This window comes from Orbicella franksi, chromosome 4 (assembly GCF_964199315.1).
Source record: "Orbicella franksi chromosome 4, jaOrbFran1.1, whole genome shotgun sequence".
NCBI classification, from domain to species: domain Eukaryota; kingdom Metazoa; phylum Cnidaria; class Anthozoa; order Scleractinia; family Merulinidae; genus Orbicella; species Orbicella franksi.
This window is the reverse complement of record NC_138148.1, coordinates 5,761,204-5,784,217: the sequence shown is the minus strand read 5'-3', so window position 1 is coordinate 5,784,217 and position 23,014 is coordinate 5,761,204. Positions and strand designations below refer to the sequence as shown.

Here is a 23,014-nt window from a genome sequence, read left to right as displayed (position 1 = left end):
CGCAATTACTATCGAAAAATTGCACCCGAACATCGTGCTTTAATATAACATACACACATGTACTGGCTTTTCCGGAAGTGAATAACTCGTCACGTGACTTTTCAATTGATAGCAACTTGGTATCATTTTAAAGCTTACCGTATTGTAAGTTAATCTCAACGGCTTCTACACCCATCTCAACGCAATTACTATCGAAAAATTTCACCCGAACATCGTGCTTTAATATAACATACACACATGTACTGGCTTTTCCGGAAGTGAATAACTCGTCACGTGACTTTTCAATTGACAGCAACTTGGTATCATTTCAAAGCTTACGGTATTGTAAGTTAATCTCAACGGCTTCTACACCCATCTCAACGCAATTACTATCGAAAAATTTCACCCGAACATCGTGCTTTAATAACACACACACTTGCACTGGCTTTTCCGGAAGTGAATAACTCGTCGCGTGACTTTTCAATTGCCAGCAACTTGGTATCATTTTAAAGCTTACCGTGTTATTAGTCCATGTCAACGGCTTCTACACCCATCTCAACGCAATTACTATCGAAAAATTTCACCCGAACATCGTGCTTTCATAACATACACACTTGTACTGGCTTTTCCGGAAGTGAATAACTCGTCACGTGACTTTTCAATTGACAGCAACTTGGTATCATTTTAAAGCTTACCGTATTGTAAGTTAATCTCAACGGCTTCTACACCCATCTCAACGCAATTACTATCGAAAAATTGCACCCGAACATCGTGCTTTAATAACACGCACACTTGCACTGGCTTTTCCGGAAGTGAATAACTCGTCGCGTGACTTTTCAATTGCCAGCAACTTGGTATCATTTTAAAGCTTACCGTGTTATTAGTCCATCTCAACGGCTTCTACACCCATCTCAACGCAATTACTATCGAAAAATTGCACCCGAACATCGTGCTTTCATAACATACACACTTGTACTGGCTTTTCCGGAAGTGAATAACTCGTCACGTGACTTTTCAATTGACAGCAACTTGGTATCATTTTAAAGCTTACCGTATTGTAAGTTAATCTCAACGGCTTCTACACCCATCTCAACGCAATTACTATCGAAAAATTTCACCCGAACATCGTGCTTTAATATAACATACACACATGTACTGGCTTTTCCGGAAGTGAATAACTCGTCACGTGACGTTTCAATTGAAAGAAGCCCGGACCACAATAACGGTAAGGGAAAAATGTATACTTCGAGGTACTCTAAAATTTTAGGGCTACACAGAATATTGGAAGAATCGCTCGTCTCATCCTCTGCTTCACGCATCTTGTCAGCAATCCGTCTTCTTAATGCACTAGAGAAAGGAGATATATGTCTTATTTTGATACTTTCAGGTTCAATGTCAATAGCGGTGTCGTCTTCATCTTGATCATTTGCTGAATATAAATCATTCGGTACTGACGGTGCCGGCGAGCAGCGAGCGATTGCAGCCAACAGCTCGTTTTTCTCTTTGATGAATGCATTGGCTTCAGTTGTCGCCTTAAGACAAACCGCAAGAGCACTTGAGAGTGAAAGCAGCCTTGTAAGGTCTACGCAGTTGAGAAGTACACCGATTCCGTGCAATACGAATTCTGTGACGTGTTTAGCAATATTCCTGAAATGTGATGGACAGAAAACATTCAAGCAGGCTTATTTAGAACGGCAAATTGAGCACTGGATTAAAGTAGACTTTGAACATGAAAGCATGTCTGGGCATTTTATATAACATGCACTTGAAATTCAGCGTATATTTATATTTATATAGGTATATTTGGTTCATTTTTTTGTTCCTAGAGATTAGACAACTAATGGCAAAAGATTAGGCCGGTGGCAGTGTAACTCGTCCAATGGCGATAGGGGAAATATGACTGCCATGGCCTAGTGGTGAGAGTAAGATCGAGTCAATGAGACTTCCAAAAAGCAACATTCTTTTTTCTTAAAAACGAGAACCTGACCAAGGTACTATATTTTCTGTGATGCAAAGTAATATGCAACTGAACTTACATACGAGTTAGCTTCCTCGAAACGGTATGCATCAAATGACCTGTGCAGAGATGTATTATTCCTTTTTGAAGATCATTTCCCCGCGCCTGAAAATTAACAATCCTCCAGCTTCGATCAAAATACTGCTCCAGGTTCTCATCAAAAAGACCTCTCAGGCAACTATGGAGGCTTGCCCAACTCAATTCTATTTCCAGGTGAGCTGGATTTGCAGGTCTTCCACGATGAAGTTTCATGACATCACGGCGAAAGTTCATTAAGAAGTTGGTGAGCGCTGGGACTGCATGGCTGCTAGAAAACATTTCGGCAACGGCTATAGGCGCTTTTCCCGGGGTGGGATGAGACACAACCAAAGAGTAGTACAGGATAGGCCCTGTGTCGTTAAAAACCTTACGGGCAATTTTGCCAGTCGCGTCGAAAAAGACAGCGCCATTACGGGCCATATCGAAGTATAAGCGCAGGTCGGCTTCCGTCCACATAGTGACAATGGTTGGGTTGAGAGATACCGATTGTATGTATCCGAAAAGGTGGGGACCAGACTCCTTCTTAACGTGCTCAGGATACATTTCTTGATCTTCCTTGACGAAACGGGCTCTCAAAAGTGCTAAGCTCTGAATTGTGTCTATGAAAGGCCGTCCTCGGAGGTTCCGTTCAGAGGATATCTTCTGAAGCACCTTGTGGCTACCTACACCATCTCTGTTACCTGAGGCATATACCTTTTCTGAAAGCTTTGAAAGCGAGCGGTGGTGAACCCTACTCGGATCTGAACCATCTAGGGGCCTTTTTATCTCGTCGCGTGCTGCCCCTTTAATTCGCCGTCCGTGGTGGACACCCCCCCGGTGTCTTAATTTTCCAGAGTAGGTAATTTCCAGTTGGTCATTGTTCTCTTGCCAAATTTTCACCACAGCGAACACTGAACAACCGGGAAAGGTACATTTTAGAGTTCCACGAAAAAATGGACTGCTCTTTATCCTGGAATTCACTATTTTAACGCGGTTTTGATCACAACTAGACACGCAATATGGATTGGTTTTTTTGACGTACTTCAAGAGAACATTATCCCAGTCAGGTGGCATCGCCTTCTCCCTCCTTCCCTTGCGACAGGCGTCAGCCTCGCTATGTGAGCTAAAGAAAGACAGTACCAGACACCCGGTGGGAGTTCTGCACAGAAATCACCGGAAGGGGATGGTACATCAGAACGTGCCATGAGGCGTGCTGTTTCTTGTTGTAGCTGTTGGAAAAATATTGAGTGCCAAATCAAACAACAACAAAAAAGTGAATGAGCTTAATCAAAACCGACAATGATAAATATGACTTTGAGCATCATCGATTTTCAAATTTCTACCGTGATTGATATCTCTTTAGAAATGTGTTTGCAAGAGCAAAAACATTTTGGAATGCCAGGAATAAGCTATAAAACTTGTACAGTTGTGCCAAGATCTCCCAAATATTGACCTTCGGTGGAAACAATTAAGCATTTCCTGTGTCTAAAAGTTCATAATTTTGATGCATGCGTCGCTTTAGACAAGTTGCGACTACTCCGGATAGGTATAGTATTCCGAGTAAAATTTTGATTTATTAAAGTGGTACTATGATCAAATTTTTCTTCCTTGATTTTTTAGGTGTATCACATAGAATTCCATGAAAGAATAAAAACGCCGTTTACCGTTTGCAAATATCTGCATTAGTTCCGGAGATATTTAAGTTTGAAAAATGTGTAAAATATGCAAATGAGATGACTGATGACGTCATACACTCGACCCAATTTTACATCAAGTATATAAATAGAGCTATCTTGGTCAATTTGCAGCGCAGACCATTGAAACTTGGTAGGCTAGTAGTTCTACAGGAAACACACCTACCGCTATAAAAAATTCTGTTCCCATGGCAACTCACTCTCTTCCAGTCCCCACCCACTTGATTTCAATATGTTAGTGATTTTCAGCTCGCAAAACCTTACACGAGGCCACAAACTTGAGCTAAGATATTTATATGCTTGCTGGATCAAGCATGTGAGGCACCATTTGCAAATATCAAAATGGAACACCAAAGGTGGCCAGAAATGCCCTTAACATTGGGAAGGTCTGGAACCCAGTATGTTGCCATGGTAACCAAACTGTTAAGCTCATATTGTGGAGCACATTCAGTAGAATCTTACTGCAAAGAATCAAACATTTCTGATCCAAATTTGCTGAGATATCTTTTTTCATCATCCTTGATGAAAATTTGGTCGAGTGTATGACGTCATCACTGGCCTAATTTGCATATTTTAAAAACTTGAATATCTCTGGAACGAAAAGAGATATTTGAATATAGTAAACAGCATTTTTCTTCTCACACAGGCTACTTATTTATGCTTTAAAATGGCTGCGATAGGAAAGATGCGATTTTCGTCATAGAACCACTTTAACAGGTACAAAACAAAAAAGATATGAAATGCGCTTACCGCTAGCGTCGATGGCCGGGAAAAGCGAGGTTGCAGCTCACAATTTGAAGAAAGCACTTTGACCTAAGAAGCAACGATAACGATTAGTGATTTGGTGGAAGGAGGATATCTATTCCTAAGAGACAAACAGACTATTATTCCTCTCGTGCCGTAGCATTTTTATAGCATGCAAGATATATTACCCTCTTCTTTCTTTTAAAAACATATCTTGGGGATATGATTTTAGGTGACCAAATTTTTTGGCTTTGCACAGGTCCTGCATGATTCGTCTGGGCCTTCTAAAACCATGGGAAAAAAGCAACACGGAAAACTCCAAAGCCCAATTGTAACAATTCAACAGAACTGAAAAATTATTGAAATGTACTCGCAAACAAAGCCTAGTATGGAAAAATATTAAGAAATAAACTGACCGGATCCTTGCACTTTTTAACTTTGTCCCCTGCCCGACTTTCTGCATCTTTGGGATATTTGTTACTACCCTGAAAAGGTACATGCAAATAGGTGAATATATTTCAGATTTTTCATCACATTTCTATTTTAAGTTTTCTTTTACGGACTTACATTTGGCTGATCTAGCACATTTGCATCACTTTGAAGGTTTTCTTTGCCGCATTTTTTTTTTGTTCATTTTTTCCAACATTCCTCCTACACCCCTCCCCTTAGTAGGTCTTGTCACTAATTACAATCGTATCAATTTAAAGATCATTATTGAGAGTTCAAGGAGGTCACGACAAAACCTCGTGATTCTTATTAATGTTTTCGTATCTTACCTTTACTTGTAACATTTCGGTCACCAACTTAACAAAAAAGGTGGATCGCCAGAGGTTATAAATTGCTTTTACCATGCCCTTCTCTGGAGGGCCATTGACATATTCGGTGGCGATGTTTTGCCAGTATGACCCTTCCTTCAGTCCCGCAGCCATGTGGGTTTCATTTGGAAGCCCAATCTCTGCTATCAACTGAGCCAACTGCTGGTAATCAAGAGCGTGGTGGGCCCTGGATTTCTGTTGTGAATGAATTGCAAAGAAGGTGGTACCCCATTAGAAAAGCTTGTTTCGCACCACGGATCAGGGTACTACTCGAATTGAAGACACACCAGGAAAATAAAGTCCACGGGATCTACCAGTTGTTTTGAACTAGTTTAATCAGCACAAGCTAGCTAGTCAACTGAAAGCAAAGGCATACATGTGGGTTGACTATAGCAATTCTAAAAAATCGGATCTAACCTAAAAACGAAACAGCAAAAAACATTCTCCACTAAGAAAACAAACATAATGTCTAAAAATAAACAAAACTCTCAACGAAGTGCAAAACACTCGGCCCCAGTGCGGAAATTAGAGCCCTAATTGAGCAACGATCAATATAAGAACGAAGTTCAATTCGACTATGTCTTATAAGCTAACAGTTCAGCGTTCTCCAGTAATATATAGTCTTTATTGTTCCTCTCCACTAAGCTCTTGTTTTGTGGCAATAACGCACAGCTTGTGGATCGGGCGGTCGTACTCGCCATTCCGAGTCCTAATGCGTACCTTCCTGACCAATCCATCCTTGCCCGGGTAGGTGTTGGTGATCAACGCCATCTCCCACTGTGATCTCTTACGGTTTGGGTTGAGCTCCAGGACCAAATCGCCAATTTTGACATTCTCTCTCTTCTGAAACCACTTGTTCCGCGGCACCAGTGTCGGCGCAAAGTACTTTATCCAACAAGTCCAAAATTCGCCAGCTCTGTTTTGGACACTCCTCAGTAAATGCCTGGGATTAACTCTGATTTCTTGCTCGGGTTGGGGAGGAGGATTGTGTTGTCCGATCAGGATGTCGTTCGGCGTAATTGGTGGTTCTTCCCAGACGTCCTCGGAACTTGGGTAGAGGGGCCGGCTGTTGATCATGTAGGTAGTTTCAGCCAGGAACGTCCTCCACTGTTCTTCAGTAAACGCCTGGTTCTTGCACACACTGTTGAGGGCTTGTCTGACGGACTTGATTAGCGACTCGACAATTCCGTTTTGATGACTTGCATGTGGGGTGTTCCACTGCCACTCGAAATTGCAGGCAAATTCCTCTGAAACGGTGCTTTGTATCTTGGGAATGTCCCAGCCTTGCATCACCTCCCTCAAGTATTCCTGTGCTCCAACAAAGTTCGAGCCACAGTCCGACCAGCACACGTTTGGGTGGCCGCGTAGGCACGCGAATCGACGGAAGGCCATTAGGAAGGCTTCAGTTGTTTTGTGTGTTACAAGCTCCAGGTGAATTGCTCTGGTTGTTGTGCAGGTAAAGATAACGACTTGTGCTTCTTGGAGTGTTCTCCGGTTCAATCGGATCTGCAGTGGTCCGAACATATCCATGGCTGTGTTCGAAAATGGGGGAAATCCGGCTGCTACTCGCAAACTTGGTACTTGGCCCATTAACTGATCGAGGGGTTTTCTGCGCAGTTTCCGGCAGATGACGCACTTGCTTACAACGGCCTTGGCCATTTTCCTGAGCCCGATAATCCAAAATTTTCGCCTTGTTTCATGCATCAGGCTCTTGTAGCCGCAGTGTCCTCGTTTCCGGTGTAGGTGACGCAAGAGGAGGATCGCCAGTTGATGGTCTCTGGGCAACACGATAGGGTTTCTCATGTCTTTCGGGAGGATTCTGGCATTTTCAAGACGGCCATGAGCTCTGATTAGTCCTTCCTCGTCAGTTTTGGCGATTAACTTCTCGTCGAGGCGTGGTATGTCTATTGGAAGCTGACTCCATTTTAACAGCTGTAATTCTGAGTGCTTGAGTTCTTGAACTGTCAGGGAGCTTTTTGGTACAGCTCTGCGTCTTGTAGCCTCAACAAAACGATGCACGTAAGCCAGGACTCTGCGGATCTTTGTGAATGTCGAGCATCTTTGCAGCAGGTAGCTAAAGATAGGATTGTTCTCCTTTCCTTCAGTAATGGAGATGGCGTGGAACTCTCTTGTTTTATCGTCTCTTTTGTCAACTTGCGTCTGCTTCGTGGTAGTCTTCATTTCTTTCAAAGTGTCTACTCGTTCCTGGTGAGGACTCTGCTCATCGTCTTGAAATTGAGGCCATTCGGTTTCCGGCAACCTTAAAAACGGCGGTCCTGCCATCCAGCTTTCGAGGTCACTGGCCGCAATTCCTCTAGTGAGGGCATCTGCTGTGTTGTACTTGGACTTGATATAGCGGAATTGTTCTGATCCCACTGTTTCTTGAATTTCTGCAACTCGAACTGATACAAATGGTCTGAATTCCCGAGGTGGGGTCTTGATCCACGATAGGACAGTTTGAGAGTCTATCCAGAAGGTCTTGTCGTAATCCTTGAAATTAACAAAGGCCAGTGCCTCTTGGCATGTTCTGTAAATCCTTGTGAGTGCTAGGCACCCCAAGAGTTCAAGTCGAGGGATCGTTTTCTGTTTCAGCGGTGCAACAAAGGGCTTGACAATCACGGGGACGCACTGATGGTTTCCATCGTGTAACTTCCAGCGGAGGAAAATAGTAGCGCCATACCCCAGTTCTCCTCCATCCGCAAAGCCATGTACTTGAGGTGGACCGATTGCCTCTGTTGGTTTCAGTTTACGGTCAAATTTAAAGGTAAGAAGTCGATTTATGATTTCTTCACTCTCCTTCCACTTTTGCTGTGTTGCCTCTGGGATGATGTCGTCCCAGCCGTATCCAGCACTCCATAGCTCTTGCAGGTCAATTCGGAATTTAAGCGTCACTGGTGCGACGAGGCCAATAGGATCCCACACCTGGGCTAGGAGGGCGAGGCAGGTTCTCTTCGTGAAGTCTTTATTCTGTCTCACAACGGAATCCTTCTTTAGAGAAAATGTGCCTTCTTGCTTGTCCCACTTGTGACCAAGCAAATCTGTATAGCGCTCATCCTTGGTTTGGTCGACTTCTGGCCTGTTCGAGTGCCAAGCCTTAATCTGAAATTGACCCTTTCCAAGCACCTGGTCAATTGTAGTGGTGACATGCTTGGCTTCAACAGTGGTTGACCTGGATCCACCAATGTCATCAACGTAGGTTCGTTCCTGGAGCTCTTTTGCTGCTTCGGGAAACTCATCTTGTGACACTTTGGCCAGGATGTTGATGGCATTCGAAGCAATGTCCGGAGCTGGCTTGTCACCAAAGTTTAGTCGGAGCCACTGGTACACGGTGGGAAGATCATGCTGATTCTTTCTCCACAGGAATCTATGGAAAACCTGATCATCTGGGTGTACCAGCACCTGGTTAAACATCTTGCGGATATCTCCAGAGTACCCAACTTCATCCCAGCGCCATGCTGTCAAAACGTTGGGCAGGCTGTTGATGTAATTTGGTCCCTTCTCTAAATGATCATTCAAGGAGAGACCATCGTGACCTTTGGAAGAAGAATCAAACACAAGTCTGACTTTTGTACTCTTTTCTGGGGTAAATACTGCTTGTAATGGCATATACCATTCTGGCTGACTGTGATGGACATGTTCATGTGGTAACTTGATTACAAAGCCTTGATCCACCAGTTTTTGAACTTCTTCACTCACGATGTCAAAGCAATCTTTCTTCTTAAACGATCTCTCCGCACAGTACATTCTCTTCAAAGCAATGTCATAATTGCTTTGCTTCGGAGGCCCAGTTTCTTTCCATGGCATTCTTACTTGTACTCTTCCGTCCACCAGTGTTGTCGAGGCTGAGAGGGCTTTCACAAACTTGTTTTCGCGTAGAACTTTTTCGCTGCAGGTACACAGTTGCGTCGGTCTGACTCCTAAGAAGTCTTGATGAACGAGTTTCTTGATGTCTTCTACAGCATTCACAGTTGCGACGTCTACTGATTTGATTTCAGGCATGTCTTTTGAATCTGGATCTACTTGGCCCAAAACATACCAGCCAAAACAATTCCTCTTAGCAACAGGTTCTCCGGGAAAGCCGCTGGCTGTGTGGATGTCAACAAAGGCGTCGACAAAGTCAGTACCAATGAGTAGGTCGACCGTACCACCGGAGAGATGTAACTTATCTACTATTGACTTGAGGTGAGGATAGCTTTCAATTGATTTTCGTGATACATTCTTGGCGTTGCTACAAGGCTTTCGAACTGTGTGTACTTGAAGATTCTTCAGAATATCTTCATCGGCGGATGATGCGATCTCAACATCTATCATCTCGGAAACTTCTGCTTTCTTTTGTCCACCAGCTGAGTTCATAGTTAGGTGCGTCTGAGGACCGGATAACCCCAGTTGTTTCGCAGCCCTTTTGGATAGAAGACTCGTGTTTGAGCCAGTGTCTAACATCGCGAGTATGTCGTTAAGGTTTCCATCGCTGTCTCTGACCTTGACCTTTTGCACTGGACAAATACCGAGAGCGTTTTTAACTTTCCTGGTCTCCTCGTTATCCCTTCCTTGAAGGCTGCGGTTCTCAACTACAGGTGGAGTACCTTGGCTTCTGAAGATCGGTGCGTCGGGACTCAAAGTGGACTGCAAGGGTTCGTTGTTCTTCTCGCTGTGCAGGGAACGGTGATGGTTCTTCTTACATTTATCACAAGATGTACCGTCAGCCTTTTTGCAATCGTTCGTGTGATGTGACACTCTTAGGCATTTCCGACATCTTCTATTCTGCCTCACGATCTCCCATCTTTGCTTGAGATTTGATCCTTGATACACAGGGCAGGAAGCAAGAAGATGCTTTGATTTACAGCCGAGGGGACATGATTCGTCATCGGTCATACTGGCATCATTGAAATGTTGATCCGTCTTCCTACGGTAAGGTGGATCTCGCCCCCTTTCAGCTTCTGTTTCTCTCTTGCCCCTAGATCGGAGCGTTGCCTCGTGGTGGAGCCAAGTAACTAAATTGGTGACATTTTCTTCTTTCTTTTCACGTTGCATCTCCCTGCCGAAGTCTGCATTATCTTTTGGTTCAAGTTTCGACAGGAGTCTGTGCATGAAGAACGGCGCTTCAGAGGCTTCTTGAACATGACATCCATTGTCCTCCATATCACTCACAAATACGGATATTGAGGTGGCGTAACGAGCCAGACTCTTAGGATCGCTTCTTACAGCACCATAATTATTGATCTCAGCCAGGAGCTCATCCATCAGCTTCCTTTTGTCCGCGAATTCAATGTCGAGAATCTCCCACGCTCTATCTATGTCTTTGCAAGTTTTCACTTGGTCTGTCCACCAGGACCCCTTTGGCATGGCTTTACGGAAGCGCTGGAGCTGTTCATCCTTTTCTTGGTCATATTTGCTCATCCAATGGTTGAACTCATTCTTCCAGGTCGCGTATGTTTTTCGGGACCCGTCCCATGATGGAACTGAGAGCCTTTCTAATCCACTTACTTTCGGTTTGGTGGCCATATTTTGTGCCGTTTGTTTTACTGCTTCAGCAACTGCTCCAAGGACTTCAGTGTTTTCAGAGGTATTTTGCAATTGAGAGGCAATGAGTTCCTTTTGATAATGCGCATATTTTTGCAAAGTTTCCAAATATCTTACTTTGATTTCATCTCCACATTTCAGATTCTCTGCTATTCTTTCGTCTTCTGAAGTGACACCGTCTTCGACAAATCTGTCAGCAATGGCCTCTATCTGCTTCTTAATCGCCCTGTACTTTGACTCGATCTCGTTAAATATGGCTGCTAACAAGTTCAGTTCAGGTTTCACAGAATTAAGTGCTTCAAATTCGTCGAATAATTCATTAAGAGCATGTATAGCGTTATCTCTTTTCCCAGAGAGGGTCTTGAAATCTATCTTGGGCGGCATCGTGATGCGATTAAATTCTTCTCGTTCTTACAGTGTTCTTTTCCTTAGCCTCGTTTTCATGCAAAATATTTGATGCGAGGTGTCCCACGATCCCCAATCTTGGAACTAAACAAGGCGGTATTCATAAACTCTTAAAGCAAGAACGAAAGTAAATCAGAAAGCCTCTACCTTTGTCTGAGAAGTCTTGCCTTTGACGAAGTGCAGGTTTTCAAAGACGGTCGGTCGCTCCTTTATGCTGTCAGTTGTCCTTGTTTCCCTGTCGTTTTGACGTGCTTCTCGATGACGGGTTGACCTTTGGTATGTATCTTCGTATTGTGTAGAATTTTGACTGTTTCGCACCATGGATCAGGGTACTACTCGAATTGAAGACACACCAGGAAAATAAAGTCCACGGGATCTACCAGTTGTTTTGAACTAGTTTAATCAGCACAAGCTAGCTAGTCAACTGAAAGCAAAGGCATACATGTGGGTTGACTATAGCAATTCTAAAAAATCGGATCTAACCTAAAAACGAAACAGCAAAAAACATTCTCCACCATATTGTCAATATACTCACAATTCTGTAAGGCGTAATCCCGTTTAAGACGCGTTATTTTCCTATTTTTGTACAAAGAGCACAAACACACTGTTTTCGATAAAAGGATTACTTTCTACTGATCTCTTGATATCCTACTCGTACCAATCCACGAACGAGAGCCATAATCCGATTGGCTACTAAAGCAAAAATGGCGGGAATCTCGCGTGTTCGGTTTTATCACTAAGAAAACAAACATAATGTCTAAAAATAAACAAAACTCTCAACGAAGTGCAAAACAAAGCTAGTTATAACATTAGAACAAGAGTTATACGTACCTTTCGTGGCATTGTTCTGGACCTGAGTGTTATCCGAATCCGGCAATCAAGTGGACAGTCCTTATTCTTTACATTCTTGTCATTCGTGTGCTTGCTTGATTCGATTGCTCTTTAACATTGAATCCAACAACGGAAAGACAAACAGCTCGGTAGATTTCTGATTTTATTTATTTTGATTGGTGAAAGTATTTGTGTTTTAACAGAACAATTAAAGAGGACACTTGAATGGACAATTTACCCAAGTATGTTAAAAATTCCCGATAGAAATAAGAATAAACGTTGATGTTCAATTTAATTAGACAACCAAAGGTATAATTTAAAAAAAAAGGAAAAAAAAATGAGAACCGCGCTTTCCCCTGTGGAAACAGAATAAACTTGAAAGCAAAAGAAGATAAACTTATTTAACGCTATCACAAGTGTTGAATTTTTAGTTTTCATCGATAGCGATGTTGGCAATGGGAATGTCTGTACTGTATGATAACAATCGTCGGTCAAATGGCAAGGTAAACAACTGATTTAGGGCGGCGGTGGCATCAGTCGTTCGCTCCTGTCAGCTTAAAGCCGACGGTTGATGGTCGTTGATGATAATGTTCTTTTCCCAAGTTTCATAATCACCATCTCACGGTATTTCTACTAATACTGATTAAAAACAGCAACGTGGATACGGCTAATTAGAACGGTTGCCATTTTGTCTTGAAACTCAACAAGCCATGCGATGGAAATCTTAAATATGCCTGGAAAGATCATGTGCTTTTCTTTTCAAAACTAAGTGGGTTGAGATGGGTGTAGTAGCCGTTGAGATGGACTAATAAGTCGGTAAGCTTTAAAATGAAAAAAAAAAATTGGTGTCAATTGAAAAGTACCGTGACGAGTTATTCACTTCGAGAAAAGCCAGCACAAGTGTGTATGTTATATTAAAGCACGATGTTCGGGTGAAATTTTTCGATAGTAATTGCGTTGAGATGGGTGTAGAAGCCGTTGAGATGGACTTACAATACGGTATGCTTTGAAATGATACCAAGTTGCTGTCAATTGAAAAGTCACGTGACGAGTTATTCGCTTCCGGAAAAGCCAGTACAAGTGTGTATGTTATATTAAAGCACGATGTTCGGGTGCAATTTTTCGATAGTAATTGCGTTGAGATGGGTGTAGAAGCCGTTGAGATGGACTTACAATACGGTAAGCTTTGAAATGATACCAAGTTGCTGTCAATTGAAAAGTCACGTGACGAGTTATTCGCTTCCGGAAAAGCCAGTACAAGTGTGTATGTTATATTAAAGCACGATGTTCGGGTGCAATTTTTCGATAGTAATTGCGTTGAGATGGGTGTAGAGGCCGTTGAGATGGACTAATAACACGGTAAGCTTTAAAATGATACCAAGTTGCTGTCAATTGAAAAGTCACGTGACGAGTTATTCGCTTCGAGAAAAGCCAGTACAAGTGTGTATGTTATGAAAGCACGATGTTCGGGTGAAATTTTTCGATAGTAATTGCGTTGAGATGGGTGTAGAAGCCGTTGAGATGGACTTACAATACGGTAAGCTTTGAAATGATACCAAGTTGCTGTCAATTGAAAAGTCACATGACGGGTTATTCACTTCCGGAAAAGCCAGTACAAGTGTGTATGTTATGAAAGCACGATGTTCGGGTGAAATTTTTCGATAGTAATTGCGTTGAGATGGATGTAGAAGCTGTTGAGATGGACTAATAACACGGTAAGCTTTAAAATGATACCAAGTTGCTGCCAATTGAAAAGTCACGCGACGAGTTATTCACTTCCGGAAATGCCAGTACAAGTGTGTAAGTTAATAAAGCACGATGTTCGGGTGCAATTTTTCGATAGTAATTGCGTTGAGATGGTTGTAGAAGCCGTTGAGATGGACTTACAATACGGTAAGCTTTAAAATGATACCAAGTTGCTGTCAATTGAAAAGTCACGTGACGAGTTATTCACTTCCGGAAAAGCCAGTATATGTGTGTATGTTATTAAAGCACGATGTTCGGGTGCAATTTTTCGATAGTAATTGCGTTGAGATGGGTGTAGAAGCCGTTGAGATGGACTTACAATACTGTAAGCTTTAAAATGATACCAAGTTGCTGTCAATTGAAAAGTCACGTGACGAGTTATTCACTTCCGGAAAAGCCAGTACAAGTGTGTATGTTATGAAAGCACGATGTTCGGGTGCAATTTTTCGATAGTAATTGCGTTGAGATGGGTGTAGAAGCCGTTGAGATGGACTAATAAGACGGTAAGCTTTAAAACGATACCATTTGGTGTCAATTGAAAAGTCACGCAACGAGTTATTCACTTCTGATCAAAGGATATTTACAGCATCTTTTTACAAATTTACGTGAGCGTTTGGCGCAAATTAATAGCTTTGAATGCAGTTAGAAATTGTTTTTGAGCAATTGGTAAAGATATTTAAATGATTTTATGTTCTAATTTCCACTACTGAATTTTAAATCGAATTGGCAGACAGTTTCAGCCGGTCGAATTGGCAGATGGCGAATTGGCAGTGAATTGGCAGACAACTTCAGCTTGGTATCTTCCTGTAAGTGTAACGAAACCAGCGGTATACATAGAACTCGCTGCTGGTCCTGTCCTGGTTCAAATCTAACTTTGGCGGAGCATCGGAAGTGGAACGCACAGTTCGAATCCCCGGGTTGATATCGTTTCTTAGACCTTCCAGTGTACATATTTTATTTTTTGTTTTTGATTTTCTTACGCGTTTTTTATCAGGTTATAACAGGTTGACTGTCGTTCGTGACAAAATTCGAAACTGCAAGCTAAGCTTCAGCAGAATTCCTTGGCAAGCGTTAATTCCTGCACGTAAAGGTTTAGGTATAAATACGCACTTCCTTGACTGCGTCGGGGCAAGCGCGCAGAGCAATTTTGCGTCGGGATCATCATCCTTACCGCTACACGTACGCTAGGATCACCAGAGGACAGTGATGTCGAGGAAGGCAGGAGAGAACTAAAACCAGCGACAACAGTTACAGTCAGGCGCTGTATGACGACTTGGGAGAATTTCAGCTCAGATTGCCGAATTCATGATAGATCCCTAATAAAACATTGCGCAATTATCCGTGGGTTGTAGGTAATACTTGCGCACATTGTATTGTACGTCCTTGTACTTCTAGCAAAATACTAGTAGATGTGATAAATGTAATGTATATAGAACCATGAGATGAATTGAATAAGCGAAAATTTTCGGTATTTTATTAGTTCAGTAGTTCAGACACTGCATTTAGAGAATTTCCGCGAGCATCTTCCGTGTCAGCAACGTTTAAGCTTCTGGAATCTGATACAGTACGTAAAATATCTTTAGAATATTTAAATTAGAACTTCTCGCGAGGCGATACTCTAGGACGTACGGTTCTCTTGTTTGGGTTCTGCTTTCAATTACATGTAAGTTTGTGATAGCTGGACCGATATTTTTATTACGTAGCTATGAGCTAAGGGCCTTTTCACATAAGCCCGGTAACCAGGCTACCTCAGTTACCGAGACGAATTTTGTTGTCATTTCAGCCCGGCCGACTGGGATGAAATTCAAGAAACAATATACCAAAATGGTATAAATACACTTGCATCGTTCGCGATTATCGTAGCCTTCTTGACTTTGGTGACATACGTCTGAAGTGAAAATACATACAAGACAAAAATTATGTCATTTTAGCCGTTATATGTTGCGAAGGCGAAGCTATTTTGTCAAAATTATAAAGTTTCGTCCTGGTCACTCGGGCTTGAGTTTCTTATGGGAAAATTTTCATCCCGGTTGCCGAGATCTCGGTAACCGGTCTGACCCGATCGAGCCCCCCTTCTCATATGAACACATCGAAATTTTAACAAAGAAATAGGACCTGGTAACTGAGTCATTTAAATCAGTGAGACTCAGAAGACTCAGCCTCCTTCCAGAAACTATTAGTTACTCCACAGTGAGCAGCTGTGTAGAAGCATTATGTTCCCGATCGTATCTACGATAAGGAACGTTTCCATTTTCTATCCAGAGCAGACTGGAATGTTCCGGCTCCTAGGCACAGACTTTATTTGCATATTGCATTGCGAAATAATTGATGACGTCAGCACAATCCTCTAGAAACAGCTGATGACGTTACTCATTCCTTCCAGTGTCGTTCTTGTGGTGCTCCAGGTTTGTGGTTTTATGAATTGATTAAACATGCTTTCTTGAAAATGAAATAGTTCAGGGCCACAGTTAATATTGCTTTGTGGCGAGACTGTTACTTTAATGACTCTTCACTGAGTCATGCACGTTGCGCAAATAAGTTGTGTGGAGACAACAGTGTTCAAAATAGTCGGTGATGTCATTGTTTAGTCATGCCAAAAATACATACGCAAAAATCTGGGGACGAATTCAATTAGCATATTTCATTACGCACGTAAACATCCGTCAATACTGAATAGAAAAAAGGCACGTAGTACACACACATATATCTTATATATATCTCTCTCTATATAAGCAATAAAACTTACGCAAGGATCGCAACGTCATATTGAATCTGGGTTAAGAAACAATTCTGTAATGAGCGAATACACTATGGTTGTCGCTGCCGATTACAAGTCCACTTCTCAAATAGAATTCCTCAACAGACTAGACGAACGACTTGAATGCCCAATCTGCAAGAACGTTTTCATTGAACCCTGGCAGACATCGTGTGGGCATCGATTCTGTAAAAACTGTTTTGAAGGTCTCCTTAGGTAAGTCTCGAAAATCAATGTACTTATGCAGACAGAGATAACAAGCCGGCTTTACACAAGTATCCTCCGGTCGCGGGATCCCGGTAATAAACTTAAGTAATTGTTTCCGGTAATAACTAATTTCAGTTGTTTATTTCCTTACGTTTTTCAGGCTGGGAAATCCCAAATGCCCAATCGATGAGAAACCGATATCCCGAGATGATTCTTTCCGAGACAAATGTTGTGAGAGAGAAGTACTTAATCTTCAGTGTTTCTGTCGATACAAGGAAAGAAGTTGTGACTGGAAGGGAGAATTCAGACGCTTAAAGGTACATGTACTTTATATACACGATCAGCCATGATATTATTTTAGGGCAGTTTCACTACAAAAAGAGCTATTCCCACTTAAAATTTCGTACCATCCTTTAAGGGAAATCCCCACCCGGTGCTAAGAAACTATTGACGAGGCTTTAACAAGAGTAAGTATTAGCCGTGAGAAAACAAGCTTGCTCAAGAACATTCGCGAGCAGTTTTTTCCAGCATATCTGATCAAGCTCAAAACGTGTTTTATTCCTTGTCGGCAAGCCGATGGAGAATTAAGAGGTTTGTTTAGGCCGTAAAAAAAGTCGTGATTTGATGTTCCAAGGAAGGGTACGCGATGTCATTTCAACCAGTCTTTCGTAATGGCTGTAAAATGATGGGTTGTTCGGGTTCGTAACGTCTCTTAGTCTAGCGAAGTCACGCAACGCCCCGGGAGCATTGCGTGACCTCGGCCCGAGCAGCTGCGAAGAAGACTACGTATGATGATATATCTTTTGCATGGTTAATGTATATGACCGTTTATCAAAAAGTATATCAAAGAACCTTAACTTAATGACTCATAGGTCTCATAATTTCTTAATGCATAAAAAGTCTTTGGACGTACAAATTTTAAAAACTTAATATCTTCCAACAGACACACGAGGAAAGCTGCCAGTATGGTGACACACAGTGTGCAGCGTGTGGTGAAACCATGGAAAGAAGACATCTCAAACGGCACAGAGAAAATGACTGTGTAAACAGGGCTGTTGCATGCACATACTGTGGTGGGGAGGTTCGTCAAAGCAACATGAAGGTATGAAAATAGTGCAACCGGTAACTTATATAAACAGAGTTTAACCCCTTTGGAAAGTGCCCCTCTCTTTCCGTTGGAAAATATTTATTGCCCAGTATCACCTACCAAACGAAACACCACGATTCCCCGAATACACATACACTTCTTTGTGCTTACTTCCCGGGGAAATGGGTACAGTTCCTTTGAGAGACGCTCTGGCCAAATTTGTCAACTTGTTAACATTAAACTCCCAATTCAACTTCGGCCATTCACTTACAAATATGAATGCCACATGAAGCCAATTAAGAGACCAAATAGCAATGGCCATGAGGAGCATACACGTATACTCTAGCCAGATGTCTTAGATGCAATCAGGCCAGGAGCATTTTTATAGAATAAACATAATCTTGAAACTATAACTGGGGTAGAGACAGAAAGCTCAAAATGCCGGACAAAACAGCCATAGCATATCCTTTCAAGAAATGCAAACTCATGTTCAACATGTGCAGATGCTGAACCAAATAGAACATTGATTTGCTGTCAACTGAATTGAGGTCGTAGAAACCTTAGACTAATCAAATTGCACAATATTTTTAGGATCATTTGGAGGTCTGTCTCAAGTTTCCCATCAGCTGCATCCTAAGCTGTGGCAAAGAAGATATACCGCGTGGCATGATGGAGGAGCACGTGACCACTCACTGCCCAAAAGCAGAACATCTGTGTCCTTTCAGTTGTCACGGCTGTGAATTTAAGGTGAGTTTATTATTTAATTCTTTTTTATATATATTTGTCTTTAAAAAGCTAATTGTGGGGGATGAGTTTAATTCGCCTTTCAAGACCTTTATTGTTGTCAGAGCCTCACTTCAGCAAATTTCTTTGTTCATCGATGGGCTGACATCCCATCTATAGTTGTTCATGATGTTTAATTGATAGCTTTAGATCATGAAACAAAGAATGATTTAACTTGCTACCCTTCGAAGACGTGGGGTAGGTTGCTAAAAACTTGCGCATAGAACACAGTAAACCCATTTTCTGAAAAGCGATGCGACCGTGCATGTTCTTTAAATGTCAAAAGCAAAGACACTTAAATTATTAAGTAAGGCATAGGTCAATGTTCTTGTTATTTTCGTGGAAAGTCATACAAGGAGGAAAAAAATCACATCAATTTTTTCATAATAATTCTGATAATTTTATACAAGGAAATGCAGAAAACCTTGATCAGCATATCAAGTCCAGTATTGAGTCCCATCTGGATATGATGAACTACTCAACTCACGAGCAAAACAAGAAGAACAAAGAGATGGAAGAGAAAGTCTCTCATCTTGAAAACGAGAAAAGGACTTTGGAGCAACAACTTCAAAATCAAACCGAAGAACTGGCGGCTGCCAGACAGAACATACAAACGCAGCACACAAAAATGACCATTATAGAAAAGTCTGTACTTGAACAAAAGAAAGAAATTGAAAACTTTCTTCGCGGCTTGAAAACTTCAGTGACCCCAAGTGGTGCAAACGCAGATGTGGTCTCTTCTCAGATGGAGGACATTATGAACGCCATAAAAAGACACGAAGAAAAAGTCAACAACTTGCAAAGTGAACTGGCCCATCTGAAGATATCAGCCGCGACACCGAATGGTCATGATTTCAGGGTCAACTCTTCTTCGTCTCGTGAGTGCAAGCGTCGATTGGACAGAGCAGAGCATCAATTCGCTTTACATGAAATTCAACTCTCTGAACAAGACATGGAGATTCAAATGCTGGAAGCTACCTCGTACAATGGGACCTACATTTGGAAAATCGACCATTACAGCTGACGATTTCAGGAGGCCGCCTCTGGGAAGACGCTATCGATTTATAGCCCTCCATTCTACGTTGGACGGTTTGGATACAAAGTTTGTGCCCGTATGTACCCAAATGGGGATGGTATTGGCAAAGGGACACACATGTCAATGTTCTTTGTCATTATGAGAGGTGAATATGACGCCTTATTGCCCTGGCCGTTCATCCAAAAGGTCCATTTTAGACTTATTGACCAAGACAGGATCAGAGATGCGTATGATGCATTTCGCCCTGAACCTCACAGCTCAAGTTTCAAGAGGCCTACATCAGACATGAACATAGCATCGGGCTGTCCAACGTTTCTTTCTCAGACAGAACTAAGGCAAGGTGGATTCATTCGGAATGATACCATGTTTATCAAAATCACAGTCGATTTGACAGGTCTTCAAGGAGAGATGTTTCGACTGTAGTGAAACCCCAACCTTGTTCCCAGGACTTTCCCTTCAGAAACTAGGAGATGAAATTCCTGGGAACAAGGTTGGGTAACCCGCCAGCCAGTAATAAGTCATTTTGTAACTTGATATTTAATTAAACCAAAAGTATACAACAGAACATTAGATTACGCTGTACATGCATGTATTATACTGTATTATACGACAATGTGGAACATTATATCACAGTACAGTACACTAGACTAAAAAGATATATTTTTTTTCAAAAGTACAAACGAATAAACACGCATAGTATATAAAGTAAACAGAACTAGAAACTCAGAATAACAACATTTACACAGAACAAAACTGACTTATTAGAAATATAGACGAAGAGACCTTTCTAAAATGAAACAAACTAGGATCTTTAAATGATATCCCACGCTGGCGTGGAATTACCCAACACTGCGCATATCATAACAGACGTGAATGCAATCTGTTATCGATTCATGCGCAAAGTTAAAAATCACACCTTAGGCACTTCACTTTGAAGGACATGTGCTCATTCTTTATCAGAATGGAAAATATTTATTGTCGAATAATCTCTCTAATATATACAGTATATACATATTATAAGGATATTTAAAATAACGATAACAAAACTATTTTAGGGAGTCCTAATTTTGAACAACAACAGCTATATACAGGTTATGTAGCAAGGGAACTGGGTTATTTATAAGTATCAATTAAATATCAATTTGTGCCGTTGTAGATAACATCGTTTTTATGTACTTTAGTATGGAATAGCAAAATGCAATCAACAGCAGTAGATATACTAGTTATGCATTGCTTTCGAATGGTATGCCATGGAATATGCTAAGAGTCACTTGTATTTTTCTCGGGAAGTAGGATTTTTCATGGTATACTACGAGAAAGCATTGCGTAACTATTTTATACTATGCAAGCGAATATATAAAAGATCAGTATATTTCAACTGTTTTCATATCTTTCTCCGCAGTTCAAATATATGATTTTTCATATATTCACTTCCATTCTTCACCACCTACGGGTATATTACGAACTCACAACGTGACTAGCTCTCAATTGGCTTGATAGCGCAGTTGGTGGAGCACTGCACCGGCATCGCAGAGGTCATGGGTTCGAATCCCTTTTAAGCCTGAATTTTTTTCAGGCTTTAATTTCACAACTGCTTAAGTTATGTGTAGAACTGCGATGATTAGTCTTGCCTTCATATTTTATACCATGCCGTGGAAAATGTAATGCATGCCCAACACAGTCGCCACGACACACGCGCGGCGCATTATGGAAGGGTTTGATGCATTACCGTCGAGTATACAACGGCTTTCCTTGTGTCTAATTGGCTGTATTTTCTATGGAATTTTTATCCCTGAAAAACTGTTCAGCGAGTGTTCCGTATTATGATTTCTATCTACACTAGCAGCTGACCGGCTAGTATTAGAGCGGATCTGGGGGATAGGGCAGAGATTTCATTTGATTAACGCAAGGTCCGTATTGGAGAAATATTGGTCGAGTTCTTTTTTGCAGCAGCAGCAGCAGCAGTTTATGGACCGAGCAGTAGGTGAGGTCCATAAACCTGCAAAAAACAAGCCAGTTCAATAAAGTATTTATTATAATGGCATTAGGCGAGGTCCATAAACCTGCACCATAGTTAGTAGAGGGGACTGGTTATGATGTCCGGTAAACCTCAAAGGAGCAAACAAAGATGCCAAGATTTATGTTGGAAGGTCCACGACCATGCACAATCTTTTGTTTTCCGCTCATACACTATGCATGAATTACGTAACCAACACGTTTCTATTGGTTAGTTCCTCAGTGCGGAATAAACAACTATTGTGTTTTGTGCATGGTCAAGGCCAAAAAAGCGAACAAAAATATACAACAAAGAACTTTGAAGGGTTTCATAACCATTCCCCTCTATTAACTATGCCTGCACCGACCAAGCTAGTTCAATAAAGTGTTTATTACAATGGTGCTTTATGATCTGCCTCTAATAATTGATGCGTCTTAATAATTTTTTAATAATTTTTAATTTTTTATTATTTTATTAACATTTTTTACACGGCCCCATAAGCTATATTAGCTTTAAAACCCACCGTGTTTAAATAAAAGATGTTGTTGTTGTTGTTGTTGTTGTTGTTGTTGTTGTTGTCGTCTCCGCGATCCATTATTCTCGGTGAACGCACGCGCGAAAGGTAAGCATTTATTTGCGCCTCTCGCGTCGCTTTTGTGAACATTTAACTGTAGTTGTCCTCCAAACATGAAGGTAAAAAGATTTCTACATAAAAAAAAAACTGTTTATTTTGTGCAATAAATTAAAATTGAATTTGTGAGCGGTCCATCAGTTAACTAGCCATATTGCAAAATTCGGATCGCCATAAAGAGAACCAATCAGAATTCTCCTTTCCATAGCGGACCAGTTCAACCATATAATCATGAAATAAAATAATACCTTATGAAAGGTACCCTATATAAGTAGTAATTCTTGCGGCCTGCGGTCCTAGCTCGCCTGGGCGTTCGCGCAAAAGTATGAACGTTTCTATGAAGTCTGGCGTAAAGCGTGAATAAACATGGCCTCCTGCGCAGACGCTCTTTGAGCTCGTCACGCAATCTTCCTCCGTTCGTGGAGGAGGAGGATTGCGTGACGAGCCCAAAGAATATCTTCGAAAGGAGGCAGGTAAACATAGCAGATGCTCAGCTGTGTAGACTGACAATAAATTTGGTCACAATTGATGACAACCAGACACAGCTTTTTGGTCTACAAATGGGGTTTTAGATTTATTAATGACTTTCTTATAGTAGGCTCAAAAAGCAAAACCGCACGCGACAATGTCGAAAGATATTATACTTGGGTAATGGTGGTTCACGGTTGCGTGACTGAAACTCAGGGTATTTCAGTGTGAGTGAAGGTAACAGCACGAGATTGTTTGAATGTCAGTCCGATCATTTTCCTT

General features: G+C 41.5%; 2 protein-coding genes and 1 pseudogene across 3 annotated transcripts; 1 reads left to right on the top strand and 2 right to left on the bottom strand.

The window, feature by feature from the left end:
* Positions 1–1,718: 1,718 nt before the first annotated feature.
* Positions 1,719–3,231, bottom strand: LOC145484259 (uncharacterized). The gene has a single exon (XM_081462899.1). It carries the CDS (start codon positions 3,086–3,088, stop codon positions 2,012–2,014), a length of 1,077 nt encoding a protein of 358 aa, XP_081319025.1. The 5' UTR covers positions 3,089–3,231; the 3' UTR covers positions 1,719–2,011.
* A 1,128-nt stretch (positions 3,232–4,359) lies between these two features.
* Positions 4,360–10,769, bottom strand: LOC145484351 (uncharacterized). The gene is made up of 4 exons (XM_081462975.1): positions 5,988–10,769; positions 5,229–5,462; positions 4,869–4,937; positions 4,360–4,521 (listed from the first exon to the last, which is right to left on the bottom strand). The coding sequence occupies exons 1-4, from the start codon at positions 10,767–10,769 to the stop codon at positions 4,360–4,362; spliced, it is 5,247 nt and encodes a 1,748-aa protein (XP_081319101.1).
* Positions 10,770–16,527: 5,758 nt separating this feature from the next.
* On the top strand, positions 16,528–20,792 carry LOC145484306 (TNF receptor-associated factor 3-like; annotated as a pseudogene). Its single transcript, XR_014049002.1, has 5 exons — positions 16,528–16,740; positions 16,892–17,048; positions 17,675–17,833; positions 18,410–18,569; positions 19,012–20,792. The product of XR_014049002.1 is annotated as a TNF receptor-associated factor 3-like (transcript).
* Positions 20,793–23,014: the final 2,222 nt, after the last annotated feature.